The 25,072-nt window shown below is 43.6% G+C and overlaps 2 protein-coding genes and 1 long non-coding RNA gene across 6 annotated transcripts in view; 2 read left to right on the top strand and 1 right to left on the bottom strand.

Annotated features, from left to right (window-relative positions):
• LOC139023442 (uncharacterized) overlaps positions 1 to 8,260 on the top strand; it is a 65,250-nt gene extending 56,990 nt beyond the window's left edge. The window contains exon 2 of the long non-coding RNA XR_011474563.1: positions 6,721 to 8,260. This is a non-coding gene — a long non-coding RNA (uncharacterized lncRNA). The remainder of the gene's footprint in view (positions 1 to 6,720) is intronic.
• LOC111957042 (splicing factor Cactin) lies at positions 674 to 8,260 on the top strand. Its single transcript, XM_023977760.2, has 10 exons — positions 674 to 969; positions 1,879 to 2,563; positions 2,704 to 2,799; positions 2,917 to 3,062; positions 3,237 to 3,399; positions 4,575 to 4,689; positions 4,965 to 5,157; positions 5,256 to 5,375; positions 5,480 to 5,820; positions 5,932 to 8,260. The coding sequence occupies exons 1-10, from the start codon at positions 680 to 682 to the stop codon at positions 6,420 to 6,422; spliced, it is 2,640 nt and encodes an 879-aa protein (XP_023833528.1). The 5' UTR covers positions 674 to 679; the 3' UTR covers positions 6,423 to 8,260.
• Positions 8,261 to 8,671: 411 nt separating this feature from the next.
• Positions 8,672 to 16,920, bottom strand: LOC111957041 (semaphorin-4E). Of its 4 annotated transcripts, none has more exons than XM_023977755.2 (15): positions 16,623 to 16,920; positions 14,637 to 15,405; positions 14,200 to 14,345; positions 13,197 to 13,256; positions 12,973 to 13,071; positions 12,772 to 12,871; positions 12,302 to 12,412; positions 11,952 to 12,103; positions 11,647 to 11,822; positions 11,245 to 11,401; positions 10,810 to 11,032; positions 10,611 to 10,726; positions 10,348 to 10,511; positions 10,171 to 10,223; positions 8,672 to 10,098 (listed from the first exon to the last, which is right to left on the bottom strand). In XM_023977755.2, exons 2-15 carry the CDS (start codon positions 14,743 to 14,745, stop codon positions 9,425 to 9,427), a joined length of 2,340 nt encoding a protein of 779 aa, XP_023833523.1. In that variant the 5' UTR covers positions 14,746 to 15,405; positions 16,623 to 16,920; the 3' UTR covers positions 8,672 to 9,424. The 4 variants fall into 4 exon arrangements, with proteins under 4 accessions (XP_023833523.1, XP_023833526.1, XP_023833524.1 ...); XM_023977758.2 differs by having other exon boundaries at positions 14,637 to 15,069; positions 16,623 to 16,913; XM_023977756.2 differs by having other exon boundaries at positions 14,637 to 15,017; positions 16,623 to 16,913.
• Between the last annotated feature and the right edge of the window lie 8,152 nt (positions 16,921 to 25,072).

Genomic DNA, 25,072 nt, shown 5'->3' with positions numbered 1-25,072 from the left:
AGATTGTAGTACCCTCTGGGAAATGTAGTTCCGATGTAACTATTAGCATAAAATTCTCATGTCAGCGGTGCAAAAAGTATCCATTGTAATCAGGATGTTTATTGTAAAAGTATTTCAATTAATTGAGAATAGCATGTTTTTTATTACTTGTTTTTTTCCGGGTGGGTTTTAAGAACTACACAAGACATTTCTGGAATACAGCCAATATTGTGACACGTACAACAACGCGAACCTTGTTTTGCCTTTTCGATGGCAATTTATGTGGAAACTAAAACATGCCTAGACGACATACCTATAGATGGGGTGTAGTGGGCAGATTTCATTAATCATGATAAAATAATTGGGAAAGGCACATTGACGTTCTATGCCACCATTCTCCAAATGACCGATCAGATTATAATATGACGTTTACAAACTGCGCTGGGGCTCAATGCAAGTCCCAGCGGTTGGCTTTAAATATGCCTGACAATGTAAACAACAAATGCGAACAAAATCAATATAAAAGTTAGTATGAKAGGGGATCCCGTCATGTTTTTTAAGTTAATAATTAGGTTTGTAATTGTCCTAACGATTCTTCGCCTCAAATACATTACAGTTGTGTGCTGCTAACAAAAATAATTATACAGCTCCGATTTACGCGACGTAGAACGGACCACAACGTTTTGGAAACCCATTTGCCATGGGTCCGGAAAAGTATAATCGGTCCCGTTCTGGATCTCGTAGTCGGAACCGAAACAGGTCCAAAATAAGTAGATCACGATCACCCGAAGAGAAAAGAGGCCGGAGTCGGTCCGTGAATCGGAACCAAAATCCCCGGAGAATTGCGCGTTCTGAGAGCGGAAGCTCGGACAGCAGTGGTGGATCTCCGGGGCGACAATGGCCCCCTAGCAGAGGCCATCCCGGGTCGAGAAGCGACTCAGACAGCGACAAGAGACGTAAACTGAAGGGCAAATCAAAAGACCGATCCAGGTAAACATTACAGGTTAAGCTATATTAAATTAAAATGCGCAGTGCATGTATTCTACATGGCCAAAGGTATGTGGACTCCCCTTCAAATTAGTGTATTCGGCTATTTTATCCACACGCGTTGCTGACAGGCGTATAAAATCGAACACACAGCCATACAATCTCCATAGACAAACACTCAAGTGACTTTCAACGTGGCACCGTGGTAGGATTCCACCTTTCCAACAAGTCAGTTCGTCAAATATGTGCCCGGCTATAACTTCCCCGGTCAACTGTTAGTGCTGTTATTGTGACGTGGAAAATTCTAGGCGCAGCAATGGGTCACAGCAAAGTGGTAGGCCACACAAACACACAGCATGGGACCGCTGAAGCGCATAGCCCATAAAAATKATCTGTCCTCGGTTGCAACACTCACTACCGAGTTCCAAACTGCCTCTGGAAGCAACGTCAGCACAAGAACTCTTCGTTGGGAGCTTCATGAAATGGGTTTCCATGGCCGAGCAGCCGCACACAAGCCTAAGATCATGCGCAATGACAAGCTTCGGCTGGAGTGGTGTGAAGCTCGCCGCCATTGGACTCTGGAGCAGTGGAAACGCGTTCTCCTGAGTAATTAATCATGCTTCACCATCTGGCAGTCTGACGAATGAATCTGAATTTGGCAGATGCATAGTGCCAACTATATAGTTTGGTGGAGGAGGAATAATGGTCTGGGGCTGTTTTTCATGGTTCGGGCTAGTCCCCTTATTTGTAGTGAAGGGAAATCTTAATGCTACAGCACACAATGACATTGTAGACAAAACTGTGCTTCCAACTTTGCTTGTTTTACTAGCGCATTACAGTGCAGCAAAATGTCAAACAAGTACAATATTAATCAAGAAATCACGTCTGCAACTAAGTTTTTCTATCCATCAGCTCTGACTCAGATGATCCAAAGGAGAGGAAGGAAAGAGACAAAAAGAAAGGCAGAAGAGAAGACAAAGGAGAGAAGAGGAGGGTCTGGAGCCAGTCCCAGTCCGATTTAGGGTCCAGTGCAGACCGGAAGAGAGTGAGGGATGGGGGGAGCATTGACCGGGAGAGGAGATGGCGGAGGAGTGCAGACAGAGGGAGCAGAAGCCCTAGCAGAGAGGGGGAACGACAGATCAGGGAGAGGACTAGGGACAGGGAGAGGATGAAAAGCCGAGAGAGGGACCCAAGCCGAGGTGAGGAGAGTAGTCGAGACAGAGAGAGAAGCAGCCGGAGGAGTGAAAACCGCGGGAGGAGAGAGGGAAGCAGAGATAGGGACAAAGATAGGAAAAGACGTCGCTCTGGCTCCTCTGACTCGTCTAAGAGCTCTGGGTCGGAGGGCCGGGCCCGTGGAGGCAGCCCAGGGTCTGGAGAGGCCAGGCCCTCGGTCCGAGATGAGAAGAAGAACCAGAGAGAGATGCTGAAGGCCCTGGAGACCCCAGAGGAGAAGAGGGCCAGACGACTGGCCAAGAAGGAGGCCAAGGAGAGGAAGAAGAGGGAGAAGATGGGCTGGAGTGAGGAGTACATGGGCTATACCAATGCAGACAACCCCTTTGGAGACAACAACCTGCTGGGCACCTTCAAATGGCAGAAGGTAAGAGAGGGAGAGGAGAGTGGGCACTTGAGAAATGGATGTATGTGGGACTATCAACATCCTCCTTTTAGAAGTAGAGTGGTTACATCTGACCAGGCTCTGAATAATCTGTGTTTCTGTGGTGGTGGTGTTGTGGTCAGGCTCTAGACAGGAAGGGCATTGGCCATCTGGGTGAGAAGGACCTGAAAGACAGAAACAAACGCATCCAGGAGGAGAATCGTAGAGAACTGCAGAAGGTATGCTTCTATGCAACACGAGCTGGTGTGTGTTTAATAGGTTCAGGAATGTATGTGCTTATGGAGAATGCAATGCAAGAGCAGGAACTTTGTATAAGTGGGTCTGTCTGTGTTTAGGTGAAGCAGCTGCGACTGGAGAGGGAGAGAGAGAAGGCCATGAGAGAGACGGAGCTAGAGATGCTGCAGAGAGAGAAGGAGGCAGAGCATTTCAAAACCTGGGCAGAGCAAGAGGATAACTTCCACCTGCACCAGGCCAAGCTACGGTGAGTGGTGACACCTTCATTACCGTCCCCCTGTAACCCTAACCCTCAACAACATCACATAGTTCCATATACTCACTTGTACAGCCTGGTACATAAACAACATCTCACTGCTCTGGTGTTTGCTGATGTGGATTTGTGTGCAGATCTCTAACTAATAGATGTTTGTGTGTTTAGGTCTAAGATCCGTATCCGTGACGGCCGTGCTAAGCCCATAGACCTGTTGGCTAAGTACATCAGTGCTGAGGATGATGACCTGGCTGTGGAGATGCACGAACCTTACACCTTCCTCAATGGACTCACCGTCACTGACATGGACGACCTGCTCGAAGACATCAAGGTGTGTGAGTGTCAAGGTTTTCCATTAGACGGTAAATGCCGACTTTTGGTAAAATAAGAAAAGCGGATAAATAAAATTGTTACAGGCCAAATTGTAAAAAACAAACAAACATCCATTGTGAAAAAATGCTTTTTTTATTCATTGATGGAAATACCGGTGGATTTTCTCCAACTTCTAAGGCAAATAAATATACTTCATAATAAATCCTCATGCTGCTGGGACATTAGTGTAGGGTGTGTGCCAACTATTCACATCTGTTAAAATGTTGCAATCACTAGGCAGCCAACTGTCTGTAGTAGGAAACAGAGTAGTTATCAATAAGCCACGTATATCACACATGACATGAGTCACGACTCCAAGATAGTTCAAATTATAATAAACATTTATTAACATCATCTAGTAGAACTGTAAAGAGGCCTCGCTTCACTGGAGCATTGTACAATAAGATTTCTATCAATGAATTTATTTACATATCGAATTTGATTGTCCAACATCAGGTGGATAATTTTTCATTTTGAGGCCTCTTTTCCCTGCTRTGGTGCTGAATGGCAGCGGGAGTGGGGCGGACCGACCCTGGTGTTCCTCCAACACCTCTCCCCAGTTGTTATTTATTAGGCCTATTTAAAATTAAAAGTTAAATTAGAGAGGCCTAGATTGTATTTGAAAACAGCTGAGTTTTTTTATTTATTAATTTAAAAAATCATACAAATAGCCTATAGGACAGGTCGTTCGCAAATTATATTTAAAAGTTTTATTACTGTGTAGGCAACTTGTTCTAGGCTAAATGTTTTTTTCGTCTTTAAAAAAAATTATATTGATTTATGATTTCTAGAAGGGGTAAATGTTTTGCATTTCAATAAAACCTGTCATGTTGGTATAAGAACATTGTTATATATTTTTACAACTTTACAGGCTCATTTCTATTCTGTTAAGATGAATTGGGTGGACGCTCTAATGCGTCACGCAGACAACACATTAAGGTATCTGGTAAATACATGTTTTGCCTGTCAGGTTGTCCGGCACCAAATTTTCCTAACTGAAACCCTGGTGTGTGTGTTTGTGTGACGCTTTGTTCAATGTTCTTAGAACTGGTTCTAGAAATTGTGGTTTGTAGCGGAAGAGAGAGACTGTGTGACATGTCTTTGTGTGACCTTGTGTATGCTTTTTCCCTGTAGGTGTACATGGAGCTGGAGCAGGGCAAGAATGTGGACTACTGGAGGGACATGACCACCATCACAGAGGACGAGATCAGCAAGCTCCGGAAACTGGAGGCATCTGGAAAAGGCCCAGGTACAGCAGCACCGCCACCACCGATAGGCCAAACTACAGTAACATCTCAGTATCGCTCTCTCTCATTGGCCCATATTCTGTCTTGACATTCCACCATCAACCTCTATACTCTGTGCCTACACCTAGGCATTTCTCCCCTTGTCCCTCTCTCCTAGGATGTGTTCAAAATGGTCCCCTGGTCAAAAGTAGTGTACTATATAGGGAATATGGTGCCATTTCTTGCGCAGCCCCAGTCTGATGTTTTCTGGGTAGTTGACTGTCTCCCTCTTCCCCAGGTGACCGTCGTGATGGCATTAACACTTCAGTGAGCACCGATGTTCAGATAGTGTTTAAGGGAAAGACGTACAGCCAGCTCCAGGCGCTGAACCTCAACATGGAGACTAAGATCCGAGCTGGAGGATCCAACCTGGATATAGGCTACTGGGAGAGTCTGATGCAGCAAGTCAGGGTCTTCATGGGCCGAGCACGGTGAGGACCAGTGTGTGTGTGTGTGTGTATGCACGCTTACCCTACCGGTCTCTGGCATTTCTCTGTGTGTGTGTTAACCATCCCTATCTGTGTTGTAGGTTGAGAGAGAGGCACCAGGATGTGTTGCGTCAGAAGCTGTTCAAGCTGAAACAGGAGCAGGGAGTGGAGAGTGAGCCTCTTTTCCCCATTATCAAAGAGGAGCCTGAGGAGGAGGATGTGTGAGTACATCGGCACACACACACAGGTTTCACCTTCAACCTCTTTCTTTACATGCTCATGTACACAAGGTTTGACCTTTGCCTCCTCTGTTTCTTCTCCACAGGACCGAGAAAGAAAACCCTCCCTCAAAGGAGCCTGGCGCCGCCTCTTCCTCCCCTTCCGCCAATCAGAAGAGAGCTACAGAGAAGGATGACCAAGTGGCAGGCCCATCCACAGAGAGAGACGGGGAGAAGGAGGGAGAAGAGGGAGAGGAGAAGGGTGAGGTGGTAGAGGCCGTTCTGACCGAGGAGGATTTGATCCAGCAGAGCCAGGCAGAGTATGACTCTGGCCGCTACAGTCCCACCCTGCTGCTGCCCTCAGAGCTACCTCTGGACACACACACCATCACACCTGATGAAGACACACACAAACTACACCTCTCACGCAGACAGCTCGCCGTCACAGGTAAGTGGCTTTGCATCAACACACCCATACACACACACACACACACAGAAACACTCGGACATCTCTACCCATCGTCATATTCATCTATCTCTCTCTCCTCTTGTTCTCCAGGTGATGCCAATGAGAATGCGGAGGATGAGTTTGTGCGTCGCGCCAAACAGGGCATGGGCGGGGACGAGGCTCAGTTTAGCGTGGAGCTTCCCCTAACGGGCAAGATGTACCTGTGGGCCGACAAATACCGTCCCCGGAAACCACGCTTCTTCAACAGGGTCCACACAGGCTTTGAATGGAACAAATATAACCAGACGCATTACGACTTCGACAACCCTCCACCTAAGATCGTCCAGGGCTACAAGTTCAACATCTTCTACCCGGACCTGATCAACAAACGTTCCACGCCGCAGTACTTCCTAGAACCCAGTCCTGACAACAAGGACTTCGGGGTTCTGCGGTTCCACGCGGGCCCGCCGTACGAGGACATTGCCTTTAAGATCGTGAACCGCGAGTGGGAGTACTCTCACCGTCATGGGTTCCGCTGTCAGTTCGCCAACGGGATTTTCCAGCTGTGGTTCCACTTCAAGAGGTACCGCTACAGGAGATAGAACCRGCTAACTGACCAACACCAACCCAGACTGGGAACCTCAGACTGCCAGGTTTTAACTATAGATATGGAATGTTAATGTACTTTGTATCTGTTGTCTTAGTGGTAACCTTTCTCTTTGTTATCACTATGGCAGCCCGTTATCACAAAGAATGGTTTCCATTTCTGTTTGATCAGCTACTGCTTTTCAATGTACAGTTGAAGTCGGAAGTTTACATACACCTTAGCCAAATACATTTAAACTCAGTTTTTCACAATTCCTGACATTTAATCATCCTCGTAAAAATTCCCTGTTTTAGGTCAGTTGGGATCACCACTTTATTTTAAGAATGTGAAATGCCAGAATAATACTAGAGAGAATGATTTATTTCAGCTTTAATGCTTTCATCACATTCCCAGTGGGTCAGAAGGTTACATACACTCAATTAGTATTTGTTAGCATTGACTTTAAAATGTTTAACTTGGGTCAAACGTTTCAGGTAGCCTTCCACAAGCTTCCTATAATAAGTTGGGTGAATTTTGGCCCATTCCTCCTGACAGAGCTGGTGTAAGTGAGTCAGGTTTGTAGCCTCCTTGCTCACACAYGCTTTTTCAGTTCTGCCCACATTTTCTATGGGATTGAGGTCAGGGCTTTGTGATGGCCACTCCAATACCTTGACTTTGTTGTCCTTAAGCCATTTTGCCACAACTTTGGAAGTATGCTTGGGGTCATTGTCCATTTGGAAGACCCATTTGCAACCAAGCTTAACTTCCTGACTGATGTCTTGAGATGTTGCTTCAATATATCCACATAATTTCCCTTCTTTCCTCATGAAGCCATCTATTTTATGAAGTGCACCAGTCCCTCCTGCAGCAAAGCACCCCCACAACATGATGCTGCCACCCCCGTGCTTCACTGTTGGGATGGTGTTCTTTGGCTTTTCCTCCAAACATAACGATGGTCATTATGGCCAAACAGTTCTATTTTTGTTTCATCAGACCAGAGGACATTTCTCCAAAAAGTATGATCTTTGTCCCCATGTGCAGTTGCAAACTGTAGTCTGGCTTTTTTATGGCGGTTTTGGAGCAGTGGCTTCTTCCTTGCTGAGCGGCCTTTCAGGTTATGTCGATATAGGACTAGTTTTACTGTGGATATAGATACTTTTGTACCTGTTTCCTCCAGCATCTTCACAGGGTCCTTTGCTGTTCTGGGATTGATTTGCACTTTTCGCACCAGAGTACGTTCATCTCTAGGAGACAGAACGCATCTACTTCCTGAGTGGTATGACGGCTGCGTGGTCCCATAATGTTTATACTTGCATACTATTGTTTGTACAGATGAACATGGTACCTTCAGGCGTATGGAAACTGCTCCCAAGGATGAATCAGACTTGTGGAGGTCTACAATTTTTTATTTTGTGATATCTTTTGATTTTCACATGATGTTAAGCAAAGAGGCACTGAGTTTGAAGGTAGGCCTTGAAATACATCCACAGGTACACCTCCAATTGACTCAAATTTTGTCAATTAGCCTATCAGAAGCTTCTAAGGCCATGACATCGTTTTCTGGAATTTTCCTACCTGTTTAAAGGCACAGTCAACTTAGTGTATGTAAACTTCTGRCCCATTAGAATTGTGATACAGTGAATAAGTGAAATAATCTGTCTGTAAATTGTTGGAAAAATTACTTGTCATGCACAAAGTAATGTCCTAACCTCCTTGCCAAAACTATAGTTTGTTAACAAGAAATTTGTGGAGTGGTTGAAAAACGACTTTTAATGACTCCAACCTAAGTGTATATAAACTTCTGAATTCAACTGTACCTGTCTCCGAAATTACATATTAAAGATTATTTTCCTAGCTGGCTTCCATTTGATGCAATCAGAGCTGTGAGAGGTAAAACTGTCTAAATCATATTCAATTAAAGAAACATCCTAACTTACATTTTCCTCAGTGGCATTAAGTATGCCTCATCAATCAGGATGTAAAGTATCACATTTACCATTGGCTAAGGGAGGGATTCCATCTGTAATCTCATTCACAATAAACTCTGCATATGTTTTCGCAATCGGAAATTTGGCCACTATAGCGTGGAACTTCAGCGATACGGATTGAATCCAGCCCTAACTGTAACACTGACCTATCCACAGCTGTTCCATGTAAGACTAATTAACCCCCAATGTTAGCAAGTCCACTCCTGCCCCAGATGGAAACCTGTCAAGCCTATTGGCTATTCTATATACAGAGACATTGGTGACACCAAAAACAATGCAGGTAGAAAGAGTTTTAATAAAGACAACACGATACAGTTAACAGGATCCTGAGAAGGCACGTACTTAGACAGGTTAGAAATGGCACGAGAGAGAGGGACCACCTAACAAAACATTCTGTAATAAAGTGGATGATTCACTGAGAAAAATAAGATAGGATTGATATGACAATGTTTTACTATTAATTTAATTTGGATAATTCCTAACTATCCTTGTAGTTCTCTCTCAGTGCTTGTTAGAGTTTGGTGCTGGATACCGGCAGAGATGGTTGTTCATTTGAGTGGGTCACACAAGTTTCTAATGCTTTAGGTGCGCGTAAATCTAAAAAAAGTTTGATAACCAGCCCCCTCCACCACAGTTCAACTTTTCCAATCCAGCACTAGAGCAGGAAAAGCTGGGTCTGATTGGCTGGTAACAGAATCATAGGGCGTGTTCCTCTGCTCAGGTGTTGCTGACACCTGCCAGATCTTACAACGCTTGGATAGGTATTTAACATATGTTATAGCAATCTGTCAGTCGATGACACAGTCAATGATGTGGCACGCAACCATTGGTTGATGCATGCAACGTCAGCAGAACGCAACCATAGTTTCACAAACAATACAGTTCTCTTCCAACCGCTTTGTACAATACGTTACAGGTGTGTTGGTCCGATCTAGTCACAGTTTATCTGTTGCATACTGTTCAGTCTCATTGAATACTGACTGCATACAGTCAAAAAATAAAGCAAACTGAAATACCATTGGCGGTAAGATCATATCTCTGATTCATCATCAATGAACTGCAATGAGGGGAAAGTAACACTGGCTTCACTCTCCCCCTCCTCACCCACTCCTAATGCCACCTCCCCAGTAGAGTGGTTGTTATTACTGGTGCAGTTTCCTTCTCCAGACATCAGGGCCTTGCTCTCCGCCTCCCCAGGCTCTGAGACCTCTAGGTGGGCCACGGCAATGTGAGCAGCCCCCTCTGGGGCACCTTGGTTCTGCCCTCTCCCTGCTCCTATCACTCTCCCACAGGGCCCAGGCAGGGGCAGATGTCCCTTGTACAGGTTCCACCCCAGCAGGACAGCCAGCAGAATCGCCAGGAAGGCCACTGACACCTGCAGCGCTGCCAGGGAAGGGCTCTCAGTCCGGGCTTCAGGTCTGAGTGGGAGCCCTTCTAGACCTACTCTAAGCTGGTACTCAGCCACGGTGGTGGTGTACTTCCCGCTGTGGGAACGCTCCATGGACAGACAGCGGTAGCGGCCAGTGTCAGAGGCAGAGGCGTTGAGGATAAGGAGGCTGTCTCGGAGGATCTGGTTGCGGGGCGAGGAGGGCAGGGGCAGGGAGTCTTGCACCCAGTGGGTCTCTGCCAGGTTGGAAGTGGGGGGGCACTGGAGCTTCACGTTGCCACCCAGCCACACGGTCTGATTAACAGTCTTCACAGGGTCTGGAAGAGAATGTATTGGTTAGAAAACACACAAACAGACACACACAGAAAAGATAGAATAGACACACTCACCTGAGGCGGGGCAGAGAGAGAAGTCTCCAGCCCATAAACTTTGGATCAGTTCACTGAAACAGAAACGGGAAGGTGTTCAGGGACGGAGTTAACCAACAGTACATCAGATCTCTGTTCTTCTACATGGGTTAAAAGTAATCAAAGGAAAAAGTACAATTGGTTTATGCAGCACCATACCTGTCTGTGTTAGCTGTAGACAGGGCGATACATTGGGCTGTAGTTCTGTCCCAGACACAGTAAGGGTCTCTGGCCAGGACACAGTCCACACAGGTGTGAGAACGACCACAGCTACTAAACGGCATCTGAACAGCACCGTACTCAGAGCCTGCGTACAGCTGACCCTACACACACACACATGTTACACATACCCTTTACACTGCCATACATACTGTACAGCAGATTTCAGCTGCCGACAGACAAGAAATAGAGCTTTACGTTACCGTTGTGTTGGAGAAACGGAGGACTTTGATTGGCTCACGGGGCTGGAAGAGCTGCACTTCCTCGATGATGAACATCTCCTTATCGTAGTTAACCGCTTTCAACACGCTGCCACCCTCTGAGACACGAAACACACATCAGTGCTGATACTGTATGTGGGCAACTAAGACAGCTGTTCAGAGTTATTAAAAACACACACACCTGTGCCTATGAACATGACATGGTATTTCTTCCTGTCCAGGGCCTGTGTTCTGTGTACTATGATGCGTGTGAAGGCAGTGCCTCTCCTGACCAGCAAGGGGCGCTCTCCCATGGGCAAAACAGCCTGGTCCATGAGGGGCCGGTCTCTAATGAACTGCAAGGTCCGGTCTGGCAGGTCCAGAGTTTGACTGATGCCCTGGTTACGAGCCTCGTCATTGATACACTGGAAAGGGGAGTGGGAGAGAAGGGAGGGAGGGTTTATTCAAGCCTGGAAGAACGTACAACTTTTATCAGAAAACTTTCAAGGTTACGTTGGTCTGTTGAAAATCTATAGATAATCTGAAGGGATAGCCTSTGAATAAAAGTCATAATGAAAGAAATGTCACAGGAAAAGAGAGAGAAGACAAAAGGAAAAGAAGAGTCAGTCTGACTCACAGCTCCAGGTCTGGGGGAGGGCACGTCACCGCTGTACATCACCCACTTCACAAAGGACGTTTCCACGGTTACCGGGGTCTTGTACTTCCCCTCGGAGAACACCCTGCCGATGTCCAACACCCTGTATGCACACACTGCAGAGAGGTCCACCCTGTCCCTGGAATACAACCACACAGAGCATTAGAGACACACACTGCAGAGAGATCCACCCTGTCCCTGGAATACAACCACACAGAGCATTAGACACACACACTGCAGAGAGGTCCACCCTGTCCCTGGAATACAACCACACAGAGCATTAGAGAGACACACACACAAACTAAAACAGTCAGGTCCATCCGTCGTGGTGCTCACATAAGCAAAACACACACACTCATACACACACTTCAGAGTTCAACTTACGACTGTGATGTGAATACAGCATAGAACACACAGCTTCTCCAGTCTCCCTCCTCACACCAGCGGTAGGTGTCCTGTATAATGTAGGGTAGCTGGGACTCCAGAACAGGACAGTCCACACGGGCCTTTAGAAACGACGTCCACTTCTTCTGCAGGGTCCTCTGGCCCCCAAGGTCCCCCTGAGACACAGAGACAGAGATTTACATGAAGCTGCCATTAGACAATAAGGGTATATCTTCATAGAATACAAGCACCCAAAGACCCCTTAAGCAGAGAAGTAATTCTCAATGCCACCGTGGGACACACACCTTGCAGACACGTGCTACGCGGGACACCACCAGTTTGCTGTAGAAGTCGTACTCCACAGCGGTCTCAGTGAAGAACAGGTAGACCTTGTCATCGTCACCCGTTAAGCTGTTCCTACTCTCTGGCATCTGGGCCATGGAGATGAAGTTGGGCTCTGACAAAGACAAATATAGAAGACATCAACCTAAAGACTTCAGCCTGTTCTCAGATCGGTTTGTGCTGTCTTGTCAACTCCTTATGTTTCCATTATAAGAGTTGGCAAGATGGCACAAACAGATCGGGCACCAGGCTATAAAGACTTAACCTCTTGTTGAAAAACAAAGAAAAGKAAGTTGAAAGAAGACTGTCTTACCGTGTAGCCAGGAGCTCTTGAACTCAGTGCGTATGGAGGAGGGAGAGCTGCGCATCACCACAGGCTCAGAACCCAGGAAGTTCATTGAGGTGGCTGAGTAGAGGGTTTTGTCTAGAAGAGATAAAGCTTTTGTCAAAAACTGACTTTTTGTAGCAGGTTGGAAGAACTTACGCAGCAGGTAAGAATAATTCACATAGCAGGTTTGAGGAGAAGGTTAAGTTTAGGAAAAGGGTTTGGGTTAGCTAAAAAAAATTGAACACTTTTAACGTCAAATTGACAAAAGCTGTATCCCATCTAGACATGACCTGAGTACAGGTCCTCACCTGATAGCATTGTGAGTAAAGAGGGTTCAACTCAAACAAGCCATCAGATCAGGAATATCAGACCTGCATCACTAAACCTAGCCTTTTCTGACTTTAAGGAGATTGATATTCCCAGATTCCTGACAGAAGTCCGGAGTAGTTACTCACCGATCATGACGGAAGAAAATCTCTGGAATGGATCGAAGGGACACTTCCCTTTGCCATCCTCTGCCTTATTTTCCAGAGTCAACTCTCCGTCTTTGTACGACTGCAAGGACAGAGATGAGCGGTACACTTGTGAATGATATCTACTATTACAGGTTATGACYGGAGTTGATCATAAGGAGTGTTGTGTTTCCATTGACTCACCATGTAGTCACACTCTGGGTTGAAGGCATTGGTCCCACAYACATACATCCTACCATCCTCCATCGTATGCAGGACCCTGATGTAGTTCTGGCACTCTATCTGTAACACAGTATCTAGTTATTTAGATATTTGCATAGAATGCACATATTTAAATRCAAATGAAACGGGAAAGGACCATGAAATATGCAGAGAAAGCATCAGTTCACTGACTGGTCTGGACCTACCTGATTTTTCCCTTTGGAGCTRCACTCCTTCTGCTGCTTCTCTGTCACTTTCCAACTTACCTGAAAAAGATGTGGAAGATAAAGTTGGAAGATGAACACTTTACGAGAGGTATTGACATGTTGAATGCACCGAGCTGTCTGTTTRAACTACTGGTGCATAGCTCGGCCACCCATGCATACCCCACAAGACATGCCACAAGAAGTCTCTTCACAGTCCGCAAGTCCAGAACAGACTATGAGAGGCGCACAGTACTACATAGAGCCATGACTACATGGAACTCTATTCCACATCAAGTAACTGACGTAAGCAGTAAAATTAGATAAAAAAAAACAGATAAAAATACACCTTATAGAACAGCCGTGACTGTGAAGCAACACAAACATAGGCACAGACACATGTATACACACATACACATAGATTTTGTACTGTAGATATGTGGTAGTGGTGGAGTAGGGGCATGAGGGCACACAGTGTGTTGTGAAATCTGTGAATGTATTGTAATGTTTTTTWAAAAGTGTTTAAACTGTCAGAATATGTTATTGTTAGACACCGGGGATCCTATGGAAAGGAGAAGGTACACAATCTGGTACAAGTCAAAAGGACAGCCGTGAGTTGGGGAGGAGTGAGGAATTTGGGTCGAGGTCAGGTCAGATGAAGTGAGGAAGAACAGATATCACTRAAGTTCTGTCTAGCAACAGAGGTGTATTGGCTGTTCAGATGTGTAAGGAGGAGACTCAGCATAGGAGGAAGGGTTAAATACCAATGCTTGTGTGAATGTCTTGGTCTTATGCAGCTGTGTGACCCATTGGGTGAATAAACTTGGTTTGAGATTTTCTAATCGTCCAAGAGTTTTTACTCTTCATTTAGAACCCAACACCAGGAAGTGTAGCTGCTGCAAAGGCATGTTGAACATGAGACATGAGTCTTCCAGGACATMATTTCATAGCTGTCAGTGTAAGTGCCAAAGCAATCTGTTAAACTGTAATAGTTCAGTGTTCTTACRGAGGACTTCTTGTTGGAGATGTTGTTGATGTCCAGGGCATAGATGTTCTCTCTGGCTCCCAGCAGCAACAGACCCAGGTCCTCTCTCAGCAGCATGGTGGAGTAGTTCCACACACCCTCTTCACCGAACATACGACCATTCTCTCCTAGTACAGCAGAATGAGTGACATTGAATGATACATGAAGTCGTACGGAGTGACACCAATAGTTACTCACAAAGACACCTGCAGTTACACCGGATGATAGTTATGTACACTTTTTTTGACACATATGACAGTTACATAAACTTATACCTTCCCCTAATCCAAATGACACCTGGTTGTAGCTGTAGCAGTAATATAATATGTAGATATATTCACCTGAGATACACAAACAGTATAGACAGAAGCAGTGAATAAATATTGATGGACGCACTTAAATGCAAGAGCAGTACTTACTATGATAGGGTACAGTTTTACGCGGAACGCAGTCCAGTGGCGAATGGGCATCCAGCGTCAGAGTGAGAGGGAGGTGCCAAAAGAAACTTACGACCACTAGAGGATACATGGCTTGTTCCTTGTCAAAATGTAATTTAGTTCCTCAAATGGCTCTTAAATGGAAATCCAGTCCAGTTTGTGTTAAATCCAGTCCAGTTTGTGTTAAATCCAGTCCGGTAGAGAGAAGGCAGGAGGCACTTATAGACCCAGGCTAAGTGTTAGGCCTACTCTGTGTTCAGAGGATAGATGGCTGTGTGATTGAGCCAATCTCCAGCACAGGCTTCTGATCCCTCTACAGGCCTCTGTCAGCAGTGAGTCCATGGTAAGATGGATGGCACGGACCTGAGAGAGAGAGAGCGAGGGGAGGGTCTATGGTAAGATGGATAGCATGGGCCTGAGAGAGAGAGAGGGAGGAGAGAGAGAAAGAGAGAGAAAGAGAGAGGGGGGGGRTCTATGGTAAGATGGATAGCATGGGGAAAAGGCACAGGCACTGGCCCACTAACTGCTTTGGCCCATCTGAGAGAGAGAAAGCGAGAGAAACACTGGAGAGGGGGGACATATTTTGATGGAGAGAAAGAAAGAGAAGAGCTAGAGAGAGGTATGGTTAAAGAGCGTGGAGTGAGCTACGGTCTGCGCAGCAGTAACTCTGTCACAGCCATAGTGATGGTAATGTGAGGGCATGAAAGGCTTTCAGTGGGGTGCAGGAGTGTCGACTTCAGCTCGTCTGGACCTAACACAACCACACAAAAAGAAATCCTTACAGAATACCAAATCCTGTGTGGACAGGGGAAATAGCAGTACAAAATGTGAAAAACACATATTGTTCAGTTCACACAAACAGTCTTGTTTTACTAACACAATTGACTCCATTCAAAGTCCTATTTTCCCTAACCCTAACATAATCTTTAAGCCTCAACTCTAATTCTAACCCTAAACCCCTTAGAAATAGCCTTTTTCCTTGTAGGGGCTGGAGAAATGCCCCCCGTTGGTCAAGTTTTGGTTTGTGTGCTACTGTTGTTGGGACTTCTGGTCCCCACAAGTGTAGTTAAACATGTCCACACACACACAAATACAACTAACCCAGGTCTACCATCACAACAACATTGGCAGTTGTACAATCTTGTTCCGTTAAATGTTGCAATGTTGCAACTCAATCCTTTTGAGGATCGGATTTCCCCACTACGGTGGGTGTGTCCAGGTGTGTCATTAGTCAGAGTGCTGGTTGTGTAGCTGATTAGCCACAGCATGTCACATAATGCATGTCACAGATGTTTCACATATCTACCCTGAGGCAAGAGGCTCCATTCGTTCAAACACATGCTGCGGCTACACCAATGTCATTCATATTTAGACACATCTCTAATTAGAGACAGGTCTGTTTGCATGTCTGTGAGTGGTGCAACTGCAGAAAAAACCTTCCTGTGTAGTTTAATGCATTTCTTTGTCCAAATAGTTTATACCCTGGCATATTGAGAAACTTCAGCAGTGAATGGTGTAACGTTGTGGACTGTGTCACATCCGGCCGTGATTGGGAGTCCCATAGGGCCGAGCACAATTGGCCGAGCGTCGTCCGGGTTTGGCCGTGATTATAAATAATAATTTGTTCTTAACTGGCTTGCCTAGTTAAATAAAAGTTACATTTAAAATACATTTTAAAAACGTATTATAAAATGTCATACCTAATACCTCAACTGTTGGCTAACAAGTTAACGTAATAAACTATTGCGTAACTCAAAACCGGAAACAACTACTCTACTTCTGTCCCCTATCACTCACCTGTCTGGTGCATAAGGGCACAAATAAATGCACGCAGTAGTTTAGCATTTGTGAGATTTTATAATTTGTTCACACGTGTCAAGGCTCAAATTCATTAGGCCCACTATACATTTATGAAAAATGTAACAAAAATATCCCTTAAAAAAAATATTAATCAGAGACTAAACCTACCTTTAAAAATGAAAGGTGTTCTTTCTCGAGTGTGTACAAGAAACTGCCCAGGTCTGGTTGCTCTTTGGTTCAAACACAGTACAAACCCACAGCCAAGCGCTTTCCACAAAGAGGCAGTGGCTAAACGGCTGTCCTTGTTCCCCCTTCTGTCTCTGTCGGATCCGTTGAAAGGGACTGTTGTTGTCGGCTATATTGTTGGGAAAAGTTAAGGCGCTCAGATCCCGCGGTGAAGAACCTGAATAGATACCGCTGCTGCTATGGCTCCGTCAGCATGCCAGATTATTCTCTCTGATTGAGCAACCTGGTCTCTGAGCATTTCGTATTTTTCTGTACATACATTCCGTTCAATTCCTTTTAGTATAATATGTTACATTTCGTATGGTATGTATTCATTTGTGGATGTCCATCACCCATTTTGTATAATATGCTATGAATTACAATTTCGTTTATATGTTACTATTTGCAAAATGTACAATATGTAGCAAATTTGTAAAACGTGCTTTAAAACTGGTGGGGGAGCTATAGGAGGACAGGCTCATTGTAATGGCTGGAATAGAAGACATTGAATGGAGTCAAAGGTGGATTCCATATGTATGATGTGTTTGATACCGTTCCATTTATTCCATTTGAGACATTACAATGAGCTCGTCCTCCTATAGCAGGTTAAGGGTTAAAGTTAGGGGAAGGGTTAGCTAACATGTTCAGTAGTTGCAAAGTAGCAAAAAAGTAGTAAGTTGTTGAAGTTGCTAATTAGCTAAAATGCTAAAGTTGTCCATGGTGAGATTTGAACTCGCAACCTTTGGGTTATAGGCCCACCCATCCACCCTGACCAACCAAGCTACTTACGTTTTTGCCTTAACTTCGGGATCAGTGTCCCTTCCATGGGACGGTTGAGCTAACATAGACTAATGCGATTAGCATGAGGTTGTAAGAAACAAGAACATTTCCCAGGACATAGACATATCTGATATTGGCAGAAAGCTTACATTCTTGTTAATCTAACTGCACCGTCCAATTTACAGTAGCTATTACAGTGAAATAATACCATGCTATTGTTTGAGGAGAGTGCACAATTTTGAATATAAAAAGTTATTAATAAACAAATTAGGCATATTTGGGCAGTCTTGATACAACATTTTGAACAGAAATGCAATGGCTTATTGGATTAGTCTAAAACGTTGCACATACMCTGCTGCCATCTAGTGGCCAAAATATATATTGCACCTGGGCTGGAATAATACATTATGGCCTTTCTCTTGCATTTCAAAGATGATGGTGCAAAAAAATACAAAAGAACAGTTGTTTTTTTCTTTGTATTATCTTTTACCAGATCTATTGTGTTATATTCTCCTACATTCCTTTCACATACAAACTTCAAAGTGTTTCCTTTCAAATGGTACCAAGAATATGCATAGCCTTGCTTCAGGGCCTGAGCTACAGGCAGTTAGATTTGAGTATGTCATTTCAGGTGGGGAAAAAAAGAGGCAGATCCTGAAGAGGTTTGAAGTAACCATCTGTCTTTTGGAACCATACCAAACGTAACATATCATACTAATTTGAGCGTCTCGGATTTACATTTACTATGTTATGTCTAGTCTATGAGACCAGGCTGTGAGCGAGGTAGAAAAGATGAGCGCGCTCTCTCGTAAAAAAAAACAGGCGAGTCCCAACAGGTCTGACTTAAAACTGACTGAAATATCACACTCCCCTTGAACAACACAACACTACAAATGCTAATGAAGACAGTTCCTACAACAATAATTATATTTTTCGTGTAGTTTAGTGTAGTGCTCAAGTCAAATTTGGACAGTACAGCAGTTGTGTAAAGTACTTAAGTAACAATACTTTAAAGTACTACTTAAGTTGTTTTTTTGTGGTATCTGTACTTTACTATTTATATTTTTGACAACTTTTACTTCACTACATTCCTAAAGAAAATAATGTACTTTTTACTCCATACATTTTCCCTGACACCCAAAAGTACTCCTTGCATGTTGAGTGCTTAGCAGGAGAGGGACATGGTCCAATTCAAGCACTTATCAAGTGAACACATGGTCATCCCTACTGCCTCTGATCTGGCAGACTCACTAAACACAAATGCAAATGATGTCTGAGTGTTGGAGTGTACCCCTGGCTATTTGTACATTTAAAAAACAAGAAAATGGTGCCATCCGCTTTGCTTAATATAAGGAATTTGAAATGATTTATACTTTTACTTTTGGTACCAAATATATTTTACTAATTCCATTTACTTTTGATACTTAAGAATATTTAGAACCAAATACTTTTAGACTTTCACTTTTACGTGAGTAACTTTCTATTAAGGTATCTGTACTTTTACTCAAGTATGACAATTGGACACTTTTTCCAGCACTGTAATTGTGGGGCCAGCGGGTTTTAGGGACCTATCTCGTTGGAAAGAAAATATGAAGTAATTTAATGCTCCATCATTGATCCAAAACATTTAGCCTAACTACATCTTGAAGCAACTAACAATCGTATTGGTACTGCTAACTGTTTGCTTATATCATGCTTGAGTGCATAACTTGTTTTCCCATAAAGTTCTTGTGGACCTTACAAAAACCAGGGCAGTTTAAGACGTAGTCCAGAGTCCAGACGGAGTCATTCCCTCCGCAGAAGAATGTTCCATTAATTATTAACACAGTGAATGACCATCCTACTCTAATATCATGGAATCCATCACCGCAAACATTATCTTAATACAGTACCTATAATGGAATTTCCTCCCATTGCAGTGGTGAAACACTATGCACAGTGGTCTGTATTGTACTCACCTGCTCACTGCATGGGTGAACTGTGCATTGATTATGCGGCATAACCTGCCATGCTTTCATTACTCAGTCTTTCTCTCTTCCATTTCCTCATTGTCCTTTCTTTAAGATAACACTTTCCCTCAACTTAACTTGCACTTAGTCAGTGTAGTTGTCTCCAACCAGACAGTTATGAGTTGGAATAAAATGTAAATGCACAAACCCTGCACACTAATACTCTTAACAAAATAAACAGACAATTAGCAAAATGTTGAAAGGGTCAAAAACAGCAGGTCTGGGACAAGGTAGCACATCCGGTGAACTGGTCAGAGTTTCATCGCCGCAGGCAGAACAGTTTAAACTGGAGCAGCAGCACAACAACGTAGCACGCCTGGTGAACAGGTGAGGATTCCATAGCCACAGGCAAAACAGCAGAAACTGGATCAGCAGCACGACCAGGTGGACTGGGAACGGGGACAGCCAGGAGTCATCAGGACGGGTAGTCCTGAGGCATGGTCGTAGGGCTCAGGTGACTACCTCATGAAGCTGGTTGAGAGAATGCCAAGAGTGTGCAAAGCTGTCATCAAGGCAAAGGGTGGCTATTTGAAGAATCTCAAATATAAAATATATTTTGATTTGTTTAACACTTTTTTGGTTACGACATAATTCCATATGTGTTATTTCATAGTTTTGATGTCTTCACTATTATTCTACAGTGTAGAAAGTAGTAAAAGAAGAAGAAACACCTTGAATGAGTAGGTATTTTAAAACTTTTGACCAGCAGTGTATCAACAGGCCACCAACTTACTACTCTGAGACAAGGCTGAGTATATCCCACAAATATCTCCTCCACTGCACACGGCCATTTATTAAATGTTCCTTTTAATATAAGATGGCTTCTCATGGAGACCTAACATGCCCAGTTTGAGCTACTCCAAGAAGTGACGATGCAGGCTAGCTCAGTGCTGCCCCTCTTATTGAGTAACTTAAGTTGAAGACCGACTGGGGTACTGCAGGCTGGCAATATCAACTACACCTGCATTGCTTGCTGTTTGGGGTTTTAGGATTGGTTTCTGTACAGCACTTTGTGACATCAGCTGATCTAAGAAGGGCTTCATAAATACATGTATTGATTGATCAACTAAATTATCCTTATAACTTCTTCTGTGAAAATAATCAGTTCAAGGACATAAATCTGGTATATCAGAAGCAATTATTGGTTACCATGATTGTCTTAGATTTTTTTATATATGCACGGAGATTGCCATTTTCCCATTCACTATAATGGGGGTCCTGTTTTCTGCTAACAATGCCTGCAGTACTTTGGTCAGCGATGAACTTCTGTAGCTTCAATGAGAGGGGGCAGCCATTCTAATCTGTTTCCATCTCTCTACACCTGGGAAAACAGAACAGTTATTGTGTGTGTGTGTGTGGATGCATGATTCACAATGGTATCTCCCCCAGGAAAGGTACAGATAGAGGTGAAGGGGCAGTGCGGGTGGGGGCACGGGATGTGTGTGCTCTGCCTCTGTTTCTCTCTCTGTCCACCACCTAAACTGCTGTCCCTGCTTTGCCTTCTGTCTCTGGCAGGGCCGGCTCTAGTCCTTTTGGGGCCCTAAGTGAGATTTTGTTGGGGGGCCCCCCATCTCACGGCAAAACATTTTAGTGGACCCTCTCTTGAAGGCGGAGAGAACATTTTAGTTTTCAAGTTCATTTCCTGCAATTCTACACATTTTACCATGGGGCGGAGAGAACATTTTGCAATTTTATAACAAATGGAATGATATTCTACTCATTTTGCCATGAGGCAGAGAGAAAAAATTGCAGTTTTACAGCTAATTTCCTGCAATTTTGTGGAGAGACATTTTAGCAGTTTTAAATACCCAGTTTTTGCAAAAATTCACTTTTTTCCAGCTGAAAGACAGTGCTCATAGCTTACCCATGATGTTGCACAACAATTTAAGTCAATAAGTTATCGTTTTAGTCAAGGTATGATATATTTGGGGTTGAAGTGGGAAATCCAAAGTGATAAATTCAGATATTTTCTGTGTCAATGGCGTGTTTCCCCTATGATGGGAGGTGCTAATACTTTTCAGTCTAAGTTTATTTTCAGGGCTGGGTTTTACTTGAATGTTACCACCCACCAGCATGGCATTGTTTATTAATCAGAAACACCGGCAAAGTTCTTACTCTTGCCGAGTATTGACTGATCTGAGCATTTTAATCAATCATCTCTGGAAGAGCCAAACAGCTTTTCTCTGTAGCCGACACATGGCCGCCTGAGCCATGGCGCAAATTCAAATGTGGGTGCAAACTTGTGTTTTTGCACCTCCATTTTTTTACCAGCAAATTATCACAATCCATTGGATAATTTGTCAAGTTTCACATATTATTTTAGCTAGTTTATATTCAAAATGTATATAAACATTTTATAAAATGGTAAAATTGCGTGTGAAATGATTGCATTTTGGAACCCCACTCCCCCCGTCGCCCCAAGATGAATGGTTTTGACCACGCTCCACTGCTTTGATTGGTGCAGCTAAAAGTCACAAGTGTCCATCCTATAATGAAAAGAAAGAAAATTCCACAAAGTTGTTAATTTATTTTGTGCTGTTGTTACATTTGTATTGGTGTTTCGTTTTGTGTCCCATGCGCTCAGGGTGTTGTTACATGTAATTTGCTGCGTGCATCATGAGCAAAGTCATTGTAGCCTATCATTTCACTGTGAGCTGTGAGAACCAAGGCATGAGTACTGGCTGACTTGGCATTGCTGTAGCATAGCCAAATAGCCTACCAGCAGTTTACCAAAGGTTGCGCCGTGTCCATTACAATGTAGAAAAACACGTCTCTTGTCCAAACCGTTCAATAGTTAGGCTATCCATATTACCGGAGCTTCATCTTATTCTTTCTATTTCTATGGCAGATTTGTGGCCGCAATTTATGCAACATGCCAAAACTTGAGATAACAATAGATGGCAAAGTCAAAGATACTGGTTTTCCCTATCCACCTGTGGTGATGTTTTCCCTACATGCTTATGACAAATCCAGCTCCAGAACCAGCCATAACTTAGTCAGCCGACTAATCTTTTGAATACGGTGCAGCAACAACAGATAACATTAGCTAACTAGATAAGGTTAGCATGCTAGCTAGCAGCAGTCAGTGCCCTACTTGTTTTTATTTCTCCRATCCATGTGGAAATCACCACAACATTCCCAGTCCCACCCCCAATTTGTGAATATATATTAGCAGCCTGGAACCTAACGTCAAAGAAAGGGGTGGCATTGCCCTCTGGTGAGGACGTTTAAAGAGAAATTCCCAAAATTCTACACATTTTGCAATGACTTATGCCATGTTAATACATCCTAGTAAATGTAAATCCGGGACACTCCAATTAGTAAGATATGTTACGTTTCCTATGGTATGTATTCATTTGTGGATGTCCATCATTCATTCATCATTCAATTGAAATTCGTACAATATGTTACAAATTTGTAAAATGTATGATATGTTTCGAATTCCAATTTGTTGTGGCTAACATTAGCTAGGTGGCTAACGTTAGCTAGGCTAGGGTTAGGAGAGCTGCAACAAACACTTAAACTGGGCAGTTTTATCTCAATCTCTTCATTCAAAGACTCAATCATGGACACTCTTACTGACATGTGTGGCTGCTTGCGTGATGTATTTTTGTCTCTGCCTTCTTGCCCTTTATGCTGTTGTCTGTGCCTAATAATGTTTGTACCATGTTTTGTGTTGCTACCATGTTGTGCTGCTGCCATGTTGTTTTGCTACCATGTTGTTGTCATGTGTTGCTGCCTTGCTATGTCGAGCTGTATCACCGCTTGGTATGGCAACTGCACCGCCCACAACTCAGGGCTCTCTAGAGGGTGGTGCGGTCTGCACAAAGCATCACCGAGGGCAAACTACCTGCCCTCCAGGACACCTACAGCACCCGATGTCACAGGAAGGCCAAAAAGATCATCAAGGACAACAACCACCCAAGCCTGTTCACCTCGCTATCATCCAGAAGGTGAGGTCAGTACAGCTGCATCAAAGCTGGGACCGAGAGACTGAAAACCAGCTTCTGTCTTAAGGCCATCAGACTGTTAAATAGCCATCACTAACACAGAGAGGCTGCAGCCTACAAACACAGACTTGAAATCTTTGGCCACTTTAATAAATGGAACACTAGCCACTTTAATACTGTTTACATATCTTACATTACTCATCTCATATGTATATACTGTATTCTATCTACTGTATAATAGTCTATGCTGCTCTTAATTCTTAATTCTTAATTCCATTCCTTAGATTTGTGTGTATTAGGTATTTGTTGTGAAATTGTTAGATATTACTTGTTAGATATTGCTGCACTGTCGGAACTAGAAGCACAAGCATTTCTCTACACCTGCAATAACATGTGTATGTGACAAATACAATTTGATGTTGCTGTCTTAGGTCTCTCTTTATGTATTGTTGTGGTGTCTCTCTCGTCATGATGTGTGTTTTGCCTTATATTTTATATATTTTTAACTTATTTTTAATTTTTAATCTTGTCCCCGCAGGAGGCCTTTTGGTAGGCAGTCATTGTAAATACGAATTTGTTCTTAACTGACTTGCCTAGTTAAATAAAGGTTAAATAAAAGTTAGGTTAAAGGGTTAAGGTTAGTGTTAGCTAACATGCCAAGTAGTTGCAAAGTTGCTAATTAGCTAAAATTGTCCATGATGAGATTCAAACACACAACCTTTGGGTTGCTAGACATTTGCATTATACGCACACCCATTTTTTTGTGCAGTTTAGTGTAGGTTAGTACTCAAGTCAAGTGTGGGCAGTACAGCGGGGGCAGGGGGTTTGGGGACCTATCCCGTAGGGAAGAAAAATAATTTAATGCTCCATCATTGATCCAAAACATTTAGCCTAGCCAAACTACATCTTGAAGCAACTAACAATTGTATCTGTCCTGCTAACTGTTTGCTTATCTCATGCTTGAGTGCATAAAGTGTTTTCCCATAAAGTCCTTGTTGCCCTTACAAAAACCAGGGCAGTTTAAGACGTAGTCCAGAGTCCAGACGGAGTCACTCCCTCCGCAGAAGAATGTTCCATTAATTATTAACACAGCGAATGACCATCCTACTCTAATATCATGGAATCTATCACCGCAAACATGATCTTAACACAGTACCTATACTGGATTTCCCCCCATTGCAGTGGTGAAACACTATGCACAGTGGTCTCCATTGTACTCACCACTGGATGAACTGTGCATTGATTATGGTGCATATTCTGGTACCAATTTCTCTCTCCTCCATTTTCCTAATTCTCTTCTTTTCACTATAAGATTACATTTTCACCTCAACCTACACTTAAGATTAGTCAATTTAGTTGGTTAGTCCCATGTAAGGAATGTAACATGGTAGTCATTATTGTTTGAAATGTGATATTATAGCCTAACAACGGCACAACAAACAAAACAGACTGACAATATGTTTTGAAGCCATTAGATCATGACTCTCCCATTCATGTTTGCTGTTGCTTCTAGCTGCTGGTATACATTGGTACAACCACAGCTGAGAGGGCAAGCACATTATGAATGCATCTGAGCAACCTACAGGAAGTATGTTTATTACCACAAATAAACAGTAGCGGTGCGTGGGTCTAATCACTGAGGAAGCCAAGCCAG

Source organism: Salvelinus sp. IW2-2015, linkage group LG32 (genome assembly GCF_002910315.2).
Source record: "Salvelinus sp. IW2-2015 linkage group LG32, ASM291031v2, whole genome shotgun sequence".
NCBI lineage: Eukaryota > Metazoa > Chordata > Actinopteri > Salmoniformes > Salmonidae > Salvelinus > Salvelinus sp. IW2-2015.
This window is presented reverse-complemented; position numbering and strand designations above follow the sequence as displayed.